The 13,935-nt window shown below is 41.1% G+C and overlaps 1 protein-coding gene across 1 annotated transcript; it reads right to left on the bottom strand.

The window, feature by feature from the left end:
• Positions 1-7,700: 7,700 nt before the first annotated feature.
• On the bottom strand, positions 7,701-12,702 carry LOC115375464 (spindlin-W-like). Its single transcript, XM_030074863.1, has 5 exons — positions 12,555-12,702; positions 11,826-11,867; positions 10,322-10,581; positions 9,525-9,758; positions 7,701-8,929 (listed from the first exon to the last, which is right to left on the bottom strand). Exons 2-5 carry the CDS (start codon positions 11,843-11,845, stop codon positions 8,724-8,726), a joined length of 720 nt encoding a protein of 239 aa, XP_029930723.1. The 5' UTR covers positions 11,846-11,867; positions 12,555-12,702; the 3' UTR covers positions 7,701-8,723.
• Positions 12,703-13,935: the final 1,233 nt, after the last annotated feature.

Here is a 13,935-nt window from a genome sequence, read left to right on the forward strand (position 1 = left end):
TCGCATCGTTAAACGGTGAGTGCATCACTCAGGCTTTGTTGTTTCTTATTTGAAGAGAATGCGAGGCTCTTTATTTTTTGCAAGATTTTGTGGGCATCTGTTACAGTGTTTCCGCTGCACAAAAGCATATAGCTGTGCTGCATGTTTTGCAGAAACATACTCCTCATTCTTGAGGAAATTACCAGAAAAATAACATCTCAAGCCAAAATAGGAGAACATAAATACTGTGACAAATCCAGACTGCGTCTAGGGGAAATTAAATGACACCCCGTCTTCCTCTTCCTGCCTCGCCTGGGGAAAATGTTTTTTATGTCGTCATGTTGCCTTGATTTGAAAGAAAAAAATAAATCACTCTTCTCCATATTATGTCTTAGATATGTCATAAAGCAGTGGTCCTCGGCTTTATAATTTACTGAAAGAAAACTTTGGTGCAGCAACAGGTGGCATGTTTTTCCCGGGCCGGAATCTAGGCGAGATGCTGAGATGGACATGGAGAAAGTAGGGCGTCATTCAGCACCGAGGACAGCTCCCACGTCGAGGGCTGCTCACATCCCACAGTTGCAATCCACATGGCCTAAAAGGTTATCTGCTGCTATTATTTGTCAAGTCTGTGATATGTCTACTGAATACTAGTAGTCTATTATTACATAATTGGCCTTAACAGCACCAACATTCAAATATACCTGCTGTTGGGAAACTGGTTTGATGATGTTTTGAGGGTGTCTGAACACCTCAAATGTTTGCTCGTCAGGCTATAAAATCATTTTTGTCAAGACAGAATCAAGCCATTTCTGTCACAAAGATACAAAAATGACTGACTTAGTGGACAATGCTGCTGATGTCTTCTGGAGTCTCATCTTGATCTGCTATCTGAAGAGAATGCTGGCTCTGCTCAACGCTCCATCTCTTTTTTATAGTTTGAAATGAGGACTTAAGCTGTACAAAAAAAGAAAGAAAGAAAGAAAAAAAAAAACACTTTCCCCTCTTTCCCTGTGTCTTTGCTACCTTTCCCTTGCTAAACTGTCCCCCTCTTCCCATCCCCCTCTTCCACTGACTCCCAGTCTTGTTGCATAGCTACCAGCTTAGAAACATACTGGAGATGGGGGACCATCTCTGTCTCTCTTTTTTTCCGCCCCTCTCCCTCGGTCCACATGACTTACTAGAAGGAAAACAAAAATTACGAATATCACAGAATCACCGTAGAGTTGATTCTGTGTTCACAGTGCCATCTCCAGAATTTCAATAGGTAATTGCAAATTATCCAAACACTAGGTTTGCTCTTCATAGCATATGGTGAACAGTGTTTATTCCAAGTGCTGTGCTGTGATCCCTCCTCTCTCTGTGTTTTCTCCCCTCCTCCTCCTGTCTCCCTCTTTTCAGAGAGGCTGAAAGGTTGGCATTACAACAACAAAGGAAGGATGGAATGTCAACAGGCTTCAGAGAGAAATGGGTAGAGGGAGAGAGAGATGGGAATTGCATGTAATGTTTCTGTCTCCTATGTTTGAGGTTCACAAGCTATCAATATGGCATTCAGATTCTGATCGCTGGGGTTGCATGCTCTGCGATGCCTATATCACACACACACACACACAACCTGAAATGCTTTAACATGTGTCTGATGTCTGCGAGTCATACTACAAAACAACAATTTAACAATTCATACCATTTATTATATAGAGGGGATAACAACTTTAGTATTTCTAGGTCTTGTGATGTTACAAGGTTGTTTCTTTCCCTTTTTTTGTAGGTTCGAGCGATGGATTTGGTGCAACCAACGGAGAGGAGGGGAGAGGAAATGGAGTGAAGGTGTTGGTGGTGCTAGGTGGAAGACTAGTGATTTTGTTGTGATGCTGTTCAAAGAACAACAAGTCCCAGTCTGCCTCTCAGCACAAGCAATGCTCTTCAGTCTGCTTCACCTCAACCTGCAGAATCTGCTCACATTTTCATGTTTCCACAAATTCCCCTTATTGTCCCTTATAGCAGTGGTACATTCAGGACTACATTTAATACAGTAATCATAAGAAAGTATAACAAATTACAGCCAAAACTAATGGAGGGACACACCTGGAGCCCGAATCAAAACTGCACCTGACAAAAAAAAAAAAAAGCTGCAAAAATTGAAATACTAACATACAACATGCACAAACAGACTGAAATCAGCACATATTTATTTCTTTTCAGTTCAATAAGGCTTACAAATATAGCAAAATATCTACATTACAACATCACTTTTATTCTAAAATCTACTTTGCAATTATTCTAAATAAATATTAGTTAGTATAAATGTTTATAAATCTGCAATGGAAATGTATATGCTCTCTATGAAACTGGAATAAAAGTGGAGTGTAAACGCTTACAAATAAAGTATAACTGTGTGCTCGTCATTTCAACACCAATAGTCATGTGGGAGAGAGGCTGTAAAGCCAACATATATTTGCTGCACTCTGGTTACTGAGGCGATTGAAAAGAAGATGAAAAAAACAAAAACAAAACAAAGCATCAGTGACGCCTGTCCTTATGCCCTATTACACAGTTCCGCTCTCAAACTTATTAACACTCCCAGATGAGATGGCTAAATAAATAAATCTGACACATCTCATCCATCTATCAGAGGTAAGAGGAGTCTCAACCCCTCAGTGGGCTCCAGCAGCTGTAGTGGACTGTGGACAGCACTTGTCTCCTTTCCTCAGTGGTTCCCTCAGTATGTGTAGGAGTTTTGAATGACCAAGTCCCTGAAAAAGGGGAACCAGTCTCTGAATAATCACATGAAGAGGTGTATGTTGGGTCGAAGGACTCCTTCTGGTGAGTGGCCCCAGCTCTGGAGAGATACGGTGCTGCTTCACTGTAGCGTGGTGATATGCCCTCTGAGGAAAGGAGCAAAAGACATGCATTGAAGTCTAATACACAGCAATAGTGGTGGTATGGCATCGCAGTTGTTAGAAAAGGCTGGCCGACTAACCTGACTGTGTTTGTAAGGCACAAGGTGCTGGTAGTGACTGACACGTTGCTGTGCTGCATGGCCAGCTCATGTCGCAAAGAGCCAAAGAAACCATTACTGCAAACTTAGTGGTAGTTTAGGGGCCCATGAAAGGAAAAGTCATTTTTACCTACAGGGAGCAAAAAACAGCTAGGGGTTGTACAGTTATAAAGTTAAAGCAGTTTGTGCACACAAACTCTCCATTCCTGTTTGTTTCCAGAAGTTTTTCTGTAATACACTTCACTGCCAGTGTTTGGTCTGCGTATGAGGTGGATGCAGCACTGGGCCTTTATGAGCTTCGATTAATATCAGCAAACAGACCTGAGCAAATATGAGATATCTACAGTCAGCAAGGTGTCTGCACAGCAGACTCCCCCAGCGGAAAAGACACAACCATGATAGATCCTGCACTCTCCTCACTCTCCTCCAGCACTGGTGTAGTAGATGATGCCATGCTCGCAAAGAAATTTACCTGAAGGAGAAGGGGGAAATACAAAACACATCAACATCCAAAAACACACACCACCAAGCTGCTTCAGCATTAAATCAAAGTCAGCCAGCTGTACCTAAAATATCAAAACCAAGGACATAAGTGCAAACAAATCTGGACTAAAAAAAAAAAGAAAGGAAAAAAAAAAGAAAAAACTGGGAGATTATTGAAAATGCTTTAAGGATTAGACAATGAATAAAGGACATCTTTTTTCTGTTGTGGGCAGCATACCTGCATAAGTGACCTGATATGATCCTCATCTCTGCTTCACATGCCAGATGGGGTGCATCTAATGTGATTTAGAACTACAACATCAAACCCATCTCATAAAACAAGCAAAACACATAAAAAGTCACCTCATGTAATTTGTATCACATCCAATCCAAAACATAGTTTGATACACTGTCCCTGGGTGTGCTATTAAAAACCAAGCTCACATTTTCATTTTTCTACAAACAAAAGCAACAATGTTATCGCTCTCCTCTTCATTATGACTACAGACAACGTGCCTTAAAGCCCCTTTCACACAGAAAGCTAGCAATGTTTTAATTAGGAATGCATCATGGCCGGTCTCATTCACACTGCACTCTGTAAGTCTCCAGATTGGCGGCATGCTGGTGTTTCATATATAAAACCAGGAACTGCTTTCGTTGCTAAGCAACACAAAAGAATGGAGTGCGTTTTGTTTATTGGCCCATAAGAATGCAGACAAAGTTTCAAGGTTTTGAAAATGGCTCAGTATAATAATGTAATATTATACTCAGTATTTTATTAATAAATTATTCATATGCTTTTTCAAAATCTTATCTTTGAAAGAGCATATGAATCGTGTTATGCATATTAGACGTTCTTCTGCCAAATCTTGCATATAGCAGGAAAACCAGCTTTAAGCCTGTTTGGTGGTGGTTTTACCCATCATGTACAACAACAAACCTGCTTATTAGGCCTGCTTCATGTGAACCTCTCCCTCCCCTGGTGACCAGCAGCGACTCACCACTCTCAGAGTCAGAGAGGAGGGACATATCCCCTGTTACAGCCTTCTGGGCCCTCAGCATCAAGCAATTCCCTGACACCTACAGGACAGGGACAGAATAACACATCACAGCCACAATCATGCACATATGGTCCTTTATTTGTATTGTTGAGCTTGGAATCAGATCACAGCCATCACCATGTCTTTATGAGAAAGCATGGATTCACAGACAGTCAAATAATTATGACTATAATGTCTGAAAAATAAAGACTCCTGCCAAGTGTCCGGCAGGTGATTTTAGAGAGAAAAAAAAAAGAAAAGGAACTGTTAGATGTGACAAATGAAGTGCACAGGAGGTGTTGTGCAGACAGATCTCAAGAGCACAGACCCTCTGCAAGACATGCTCCCTCACTGTTATTACTATCTGGGCACCCAGCCTGGCGAAATGGTATGCCAACTGTTCCCCGAAGCCTGTACTGGCACCCGTCACCACCACCCTGGCACCTCGGAGGGACTCTGGGGGAGGGAGAGGTAGTCAGCAGTCAGCATGTGGTCATACATGTGGTCAGGAAGTGGACGACAAAAATCAGGAGAGGAAACCGAGTGTGTGTCAAATCAGGGTAGAGATCAAGAGCTGTACGTATATCAGATATAGGTTACACCTCTTGGCAGACTGCTAATTATTTTATGCCAAGCACAGAGTCTGAGTGAATCAACTCTTCAATAGTACTTCATTGGGTTTGAATAATTTACAACATTAGTGCACAGCCTCACTGATAACTGACAGCCAAGTTCACAAATGACAAATCATGTAAGAAATTATAAACAGTTATGTTAACACAATCCTGTTGTCTAATCTTTACTCACTGATGCTGCATCAGTTTGGCCAAACACACTTGTTATTTGATGCTCTTTGTTTCGTCAGTCATATTCTAACAGTAAATAAGAATATAAACAGAAAGAGCGTGTGTTTGTGTGTGTGTGTACGTGCATATGTCCATCCAAACCCTTTCATAAAACAATAGGCTCAATATCCTGCCTCTGATACAGCCATGTATGCCTCACTGCTGATGTTTCTATTTGCTGTGATATGCCTGGCATAGCAGAACAGTCAAGAAACAGCTGGAGACAAACACCTGTCTAGTGCAGAAACAGGCCAACACCAACAAATCTGGCATCAACTTGCTTGATCCCTCACCAATTTTCACACATCTTGTTTGATTACAAAGATTTGAAATTTCTGCATGATAGAGAACATTGTGAATAAAATAGAATGAGTTAATTTTAAAAATTGAAATCCATAAGCCTAGTAGTTATTTCTTTATCAGAATGAACAATGTATACACCTGACAAATGATACCTGCATATTTTACCAACATTCGATTTTTCAAACAGATAATAAGGCAGTGGATTGCAGACTGTATTAGACCAGTTCGGTCAAAAGTCCAATCCATCTCTACTTGAATTGTGTGTGGAAATATTTGGTAGTGCAGACATCTGCGTGTAAGAGCTGTAATAATTGTACTGGACTAGGAAATAAAATCCACACTGTGCGATAGTAGCAATCGTAATTAAGGACATTAAACAACATTAAAGAGAAGTATAAACTTATTCTTTTGATGAAGAGGCTGGACATTGGTGTGTCTTCCTTGAAGCGTTGAACTCTGCCTCTCATTATCATATTATGGCCTCTGTGTTGGTATAAGTGTTGCATCACAAGGTTGCAATACCCAGTGATTCACTGGGCTAAGCCCCTTATGTCTTCAGAGCCTAGCAACACCCCTGGTTGACACTAATGCCTCCATAATTATTTATCATTTTTGAAGATGGGGGTAATTAGTCCTTTGTTCCTGATCTCAGGGAAACAACCAGAATCCAAAACAAGGTTGAACAGCTTGTGGTGAGCCTCGATTCCACTGGATAATTGCTCCCTCACAACAAACTGTGTTAAATCTACCTTTGCTTCTGTTGTGCAAATAGATTTTATGTGTTAACTGCAAATGTGTGGCCACGGTTATGTTTTGGATAATAAACAGAAAAAGGAAGTGGCATGCGGGGCCAGGGGTAATGACCAGCGACAATCAGCTTTGAAAATTTCAATATATTTTATTGAAATAATCGTGGAAGTTATGACAACTTGAGACCATCACATTTGAAAGCATGAGGATTTGTGCTTTTGAAAACTCAGCACTGAACTTAAGGAACATTTCGCACAAAACGATGTAGTGACTCTCGATGAATGAAATCACTGTTTTGAGGTAATCTGCGTAATCAGAACGGCCATGGCGTGACTCTACTCACCTCAAATAGCCTGGAAGCGTAATGAAGCTCATTTTACGTTAAAGTTGCTGAATATCATGAGTGCCCATTCTGAAAATGCTCACATGCTTGCTGAGGTTGGTGACAGTTGTCAATATTCAGTGGATATTATGAAATATTTTGTCGAAAGCAAACAACTCGAAAACGGCAAAATGCTCAAGGCAGTTGTTTTCAGAGGAGTTTTTCTCTAAGTACTGTAGTAGTACATATTCATGGTTGAATAATGGCTTATGAAAATTACTGCTGAGAATAACAATAACAATAATAATTCACATTGCAGTTAAAATAAATTGCCCTGTGAAATAGCATAAGATGGACAGAACCTATCCCATTTAATGAAGCCCATATACAGAATATGCCAGCTGGTCTATTCTATCATACAGATCATGGAGTGAATGCAGATCTGAGGGGAAAATATAAGTCATCTGTCAGGACACAGTCTCTGTTCAACATTTTCTTTCATTTAGTGAATTTTGGAGCATCTGGGCTCAGCTTTATTTACCCCTCGTTGGGCTGTATACTGCTATTTTTTTCAGCTTAGCTTCGATGATATTATCCTTTGTGATAAATGACTAGCTCACATGTTTGTTTGTCTCTCAGCTGTTGTATTTTGGTGCGTCTCGGGCCACTGACTGGACAGCGGAGACAGATTCTCCGTTGTGCCTCGTCTGTGACTGCTTGATATCTGATTTGGCTAGCGTGAAAACCTGCCAATTTCCTCTAATGATCAATTCCATGACACAGTTTACTGCTTTACATTTAAATTTTAAGTAGCAAGTTGTTAATGTACCTGATCGGTTAAAATGTTCAATATCTGGCTGAATTATTGTGTTGTGAAAAAAAAAAAAAAAAACATGATTGAACACACACATGAATGAACGAAACATCCAATGCGGCACTTAAAACATTTGACAAAAACTGAGAAACGAGAGAACAAACTGTCAAGCGTCTTCGTGTCAGGTTTTTAAAAATGTTTCACATTATATGTACAGAAGGAGACACACATTTAGGGTCACAATGAATGACAATCTGAGGCCTGAATATAACATATGGTTTCTTTTTGGTAAAAATAAAGACTTCAGCTCAAAATACTAAACCATGTCGGCAGCCAATTAGAATAACACACTGTGAGAGCACAAACATTGTCTAAACAACAGAATTATTTTGATATCATCTTAGTATCATAACACATCATAAATTGTTGCAGTCTGGAAGAAGAAACAATAGAAATATGACATTTATTAGAATAGTCTGAGTTCATTATCCACTGTCAGAGGCGCCTGACAGTCAAGTCTTGTCAATGCCTACATATTTATTTTAATTATAGCTCACTTTGATGGTGAAATTAGCGTTGATCAAATGAAAATCAATTCTAATTTGAAAAAAAAAAAAAAATGCTCAATATGAGGCATATCATGAAGCACAAAAGACGAAATTTGCCAAGATGTTTGCTTTACCAGCAGCATAACCAGATTTTCCAGGTGAAATAAATAGTATAGGCATATAAAAGTAAAAATAAAGAAAAGAAAAAGAGAGAGGTATAGGTATAAGAAATGCTACTCTTTGATGTGTTACTTACAAAATTATTAATTTGGGGCTCCAAAATTGAGCTATACAAGTGAGATTTAACAAGACAAAAGTCTAGCTCCATTTCATCAGCTAGGCTATACAGCAGGTCCTCTATGTACAGCTCAGAGGATCTAATAGTCATAAGTGATAGTAAACTTAAAATCTAGAATCCAAAACTTCTGGTAAAGGTCTGGTAAAGTGGAAATGAAAAAAATAAATTAGCCCCTGCATGCCAATAAAAACCAAAGAGAGTGGACCTTGAAGGGCCTGGGGGCTTTTGATCTCCGGCACGTCATCGCCCGCTGGAGGAAAACAGAAATTTGTAACACTAGAACAGGTAACGATCGGTTCGGGATAAAAATGAGCAGTCAGCTGAAGAAACTCGACAGTCAGTACTAGGTCGTCTTCACCAGATCGTAGACGTGGATGTGGAAGTCATCGTCATATTTGATATAGTAAACGGTGGGCTTGGCTGGAACCTGATAGATGACCAGGCCTGTTCTCTTCAGGCCATTATCTGTGACGTACTCCACCTGCTTACCCACAAGGCTCTCTGTCTCCTCACCTGGCTTCCTGTCTGCTGGCAGCAGGTGTTTGTTCTCTGCATGACAAAGAGACAAACAAGAGCAGGAGAAGTTAGAGACGCACGATAAGAGAGATAAGAGAACAATTACAGAATTTACTGAAAACGCATGAATAATTCAGAGCTTAAAATACAACCTACTGCATAACACCTAGACAATATGATAAATATACAACAGGATTGGCACAGTACACTTACTTAACAGTGTACTACAATGCAGATGTCATGAATTATAAGCATCAATTTAAAAAGTAGCAAAAGAATTTACAGTATTGAGAAAAAATAATGTGATTCTTTGCTGTATCGAGTTTTTTTTTTTTTTTTTTTTACATACCTCAAAAATCACTACACGCACAACAACGGCCTCTATGGTCTCAATTTCTGCCGATGCTGGGAACATTAATCTGTTCCAAACGGCTCAGATTTACACATTTGCAACAAAAGGTGAGTTTTAGATGGCAAAATGTGTATTTTTTTAAAGTAGCTGAACTTTAATCCCTGCTAAACATGCTCGCACCAGTTTATATATCTGCCTGGTCTAAGAATGGCATTGTTACAGTTTCTGTGTACAGGGATTTTCATGTGTGTGTGTGTGTGTGCCCTGTTACTGTACCGGATTCGGGCAGAACGCGTAGATCTCCATCCTTGTAGTCGTCCCACAACTGGTACATGTAGAGCACTGGGTCCTTCTCGTAGGTGATGTAATACCAGTGGGTCATGATGGGGGCTCGGGACAGCACCATGCCTCGCCACTCGTTCTTCTCGCCGTCCTCCTTCTCGAAAAGATGCTCCACTGCCCTGCCCACCAGCTCCTCCGCTCCAGGAGGCACCTTGATCTTGTTGTTCACTGCGGGAAGGAGGAGATCCGCTAAACACAACCTGGCATAACGTGGCTTTATTTGAAGATTTTCTAGGGGGCAGCTGATACACTGGCACATAAACTGTATGAGTTTATATTTCAGATCTAACCAATTATCAGCCCCATATGTTCCTTTATCAATTGAGCCCTAGCTTCCACAGTCAGTCATCAATCATTTAAAATTATAAATATTTTTAAATGGGCAAATCTATTGCTGATTTCACATAATAGTGATTCAACCTATACTCGTCTTATACAAGCTTTTTCCTTTGCTACGCCGTCTATTCTAGGAAGCCGGTATCACGCAGGTATCACACAGGAAGTGGTGCGTTTCACACCTCCATCGGCAGCAACAGCAGTTTGTTTGAATAAACAGAGGAACTGCGAAGCCAGCATGAGCGCTGATATCAACCGTGGCCTCACAGGCAAAAGATTAAGAGCGCCACCTTCAGAAATACAAACTTCATGAACAGGAAAGCCTGTTTGCAACATGGATACCCAAATAAAACCCAAGCATGTACACGGCAAGACCTGGATGCTGCCACACTAACCGACTTTCTCTGCCAACACCTGCAGGTTGGACACCCGCTCGTCTTTGAACAGCTCGATGCCGTAGACACAGTCGAAGCCGTCGTATTTGACCATGTAGAGGGAACTGTTCACAGACAGGCGCTCCAGCACTGTGCCTTTCCACTTGGTCAGGTTGCCCTTCTCTCTCCAGGTGTGCTGGATCCTCAGGCCCAGCATGTTGTCAGGGTCTGGGGTGAGGGTCGACGTCGAGCTCTCACTCAGCTCCCCGCTGCTGCGCTTCCTGGAGACGAGTTCGAACAAGATGCAAGAATAAACACTATCAGCTATAATGGGATTAAACTGACATAAGGGTATCTTTTGTGTTGAGCGACCAAATCAATCTTAGCTTGGGATTATTTAACAAATCCTGAGAGTGTGATGTGGCACTAGGTGAAACTATTGCTAATTAAACAGTTGCAGCTGAACCTCACTGCACTGCCTGTCTGTGTCGAACACCTTGGCTACGTTCACCCAGCGGTGGAAAGAAACCCAGTTTTGATTTTTTTTTTCTCATATCTGATTTTTTTGCCTTGACTGTTCACATTTATCTTTGCATGTGGATCTGACATCAGCATGCACAGATCTGTACCATGACCCCACATTTACAACAAACATTATGCTGAACAACGATAAATGAAAAATGACAAATGAAAATCACAACTGACTGAATTATTTGCTGTGGTAATGGTGGTGTGGTGGCAGTCTGTTTGCTGCTCAGGCTAAGACCAAGAAGGCAAAAAAAAAAGGGTTTGAGGCATCTTCCCATATAATCTATTGAATTAAATCCCTGTTGATGTCGCTGCAGTCCTTCATGTTTTATTTTGGCCGAGAACTGCTGACAATGAGTGAAACATGAAGCTCTGACAGTGATGTGAGTATGCTCACAGTGGGGGAAAACATGAATTCTGATCTGAGTGTTCACACAGCTTAGCATAAATCAGTAATGTATCTGATTTACGACCACGAATGAAAGTGGCCCAAATTAGAATTAAAAATATCATATTCAGTGTGATTTTTTTGCTGTTCACACAGGCATAAAAAAAAAAAAACTCAGATCTGAAGTTTTACAAGGGTAGAAGCAGGTTGGCTATTAGTATTCATAGGGGGGAACAATGCAATCAGGACACCTGCAAGAGCCATTTTAAAGGACAATAAATAAAACTGCCATGTCTGCTTGGCCTTTCATCAATAAAGACTTAGTTTAACAGGCCATTTCCAGAGTAACCATGTCAGGTTCATCTCAAGAGTTTTCTGCACGAGCCAAAGGAAGGCACTCAGTGAAACTCAAACTAATTCAACAGCTTAACAGTATCATAATATATCATAGCACTAAATTAGGCCAAGCAACAGGTTTGTTTATCCACTTAGGCAAGTCTAATTTAACTATTCATGACCACAGGAAACCCCCCCCCCCCCCCCCCCGCCCTTCACACCTGAATACACCCTGGTCAAATGAATTCAATCAGACATGTTGCTGGTTCCTACCTGCCGCGTTTCTTTGACATGTTTCCATAAATTCACACAGGTCTGTGAGAGACAAAAAAAAACACAGGTCAGTTAGTGGAAGCGAGTCATTCATTCTTCACGGTCACATTTTTTTTTTGTGCCGCTGAGACGCCAACAAACACTGGCATTCACGTGGTGAGGACAACATTTGGGCTGTAATCACATGTGGCACCGAGTCATGCACCCCCGCTGGCCTGCTGCCCGCCAGCTCAATCAACCAGCGCCATGCAAATCAGCCAGCACAGCTACCGGATGTAAACAACAAAAAAAATGCGACAATGTTGCCGTCGACTCGGCAGGTAAAGCTGGTGCACCGACACACTGCAGAAAAGCTCCTGTGCATTGCAATCAGGCTGTATTTACGGCTAAAACAGCGTGTAGCGTTACAGCGCAGAGCCGTCCAGAAATGCAGCCGGACCGCGGTGTCGAGTGACGGCTCGTATCTAAGCGTCTAATAAAAGCAGAAAGGCGCTGAATCCCCTGCACATTTGTAAACACGCCGAGGGAAGTGGGCTGCTGCATTCTCACACATAGCCAAACAAAAGGAAATGCATCGCCATGTAACGTTAGGCGCTGATTTTGCGCACTGGGTTGCAACTGTCACTATTTTAATGTCAAGGAAAAAGAAAAGACGTAAGAGCTCGATTTACAGTTTAATGCGCTCGCCGTGTCACACAGGAGGGACGCGGCTGAGCCCGATCGCCCTACCTGATCAATAATAACACATCTGTTTCTCTTTGCAGAGCAGATTCCCCTTGGTGTAGAATAGAAACAAGGAAACGGGGCTGATTTGCGAACTACAGCTACCAAGCTGGACTCGCCACCCGCAAAGCACGCCGGGAGTTGTTGTCGAGGCGCTGGTGTAGCCACTGGTTTGGCTTATGGAGTGGTTTTCTACACGTTTACACATGTGGAAGTTTCATTAGAATAAAAGCATCAATAGATATTATGATATTTTCTCTATATCTGTTGCGCAGGTTGTGGTGAAGCTCGAAATCCTTGAAACTACACTTCCCATCATCCACCACGGCACGCTTTCCTCTCGGCACGTTTTCCTTTCCCTTCCCTTATGAAAAAAAAAAAAAAAAAAAAAAATCGATTATCCAGGCGCCACAAAGTTACATATAGCCCAATGAGGAAACCAGACGAACCGAATGTGTTTTATAGTATGTATATATTTATTGGCAACAAATAATACCAAAGAATACTAGTGATAATAAGACAATGAGTCATTCTTGCAGTTTTTAAGTTCAAAGCGCATATTTCCCTCCCACTGGATTCCAACCCAAGTGTGGGTGGTGGTACCTTTTTGACTGGAGCGCAGACGTATAGCCTACCAGATAAAAAAAAAAAAAAAAAAAACCTCTGAACTTTGGTCTACATAAACGACAATTTGAGCCTAGATTTGCATTGGAAAACACAAATTCACAAAACTTTATTGCTTCAAAATATGTTCTACAACCCGAGTTGTGTGAAGGTGAGAGTAGATTAAGACTAGATTTTAACAAGTTTTGAAACACACGGAACTTGGAGTAATTTTTTAAAAAAAATAATTATAATCGCACCGCCTATCACACAATTCATAAAAACAAAAATGTAAGGTAGTATACTTGTAACATCTGCTGTATTTTAACTATTTGCATGTCAAGGGCCGTAGCAGCTTCTCGTTGTGTCCAAAGTGCCGTTTTTCACCACAAGATGTCGCACTAAACAAAAAGTCTCGGTCCCAGCGTGGCCTGGTGGCTGGCTAGTTTAGGAAACTTGAGGTGATGGGCTGACCACTGAGGGGACTGAATGATGCAGTACCCTTGGGTGCCTGTCAGAGAGCTTTTTCAGGATGAAAGCTCGTTCTCCCTGCTTGTGTCTTGTGCCAAACAACCTGTGTGACTCTCCTGTGATGCACAAGTGAATAAAAACGTGAGCAAACACTGATCAGTCAGTGACCGTCATGAGGAAAACAAAAAACATAAAATTTACTGAGGGTTTTGCTGCTTAAAAGATCCTATCTCTATCTAACACATGCATCAGTTCAATACTATGAAGTTTACTATGAATATATGGCATCAAGACTTAAAAGCTGGGTAAAAAA

The sequence above is a fragment of the Myripristis murdjan genome, chromosome 17, assembly GCF_902150065.1.
Source record: "Myripristis murdjan chromosome 17, fMyrMur1.1, whole genome shotgun sequence".
In the NCBI taxonomy this organism is placed as follows: domain Eukaryota; kingdom Metazoa; phylum Chordata; class Actinopteri; order Holocentriformes; family Holocentridae; genus Myripristis; species Myripristis murdjan.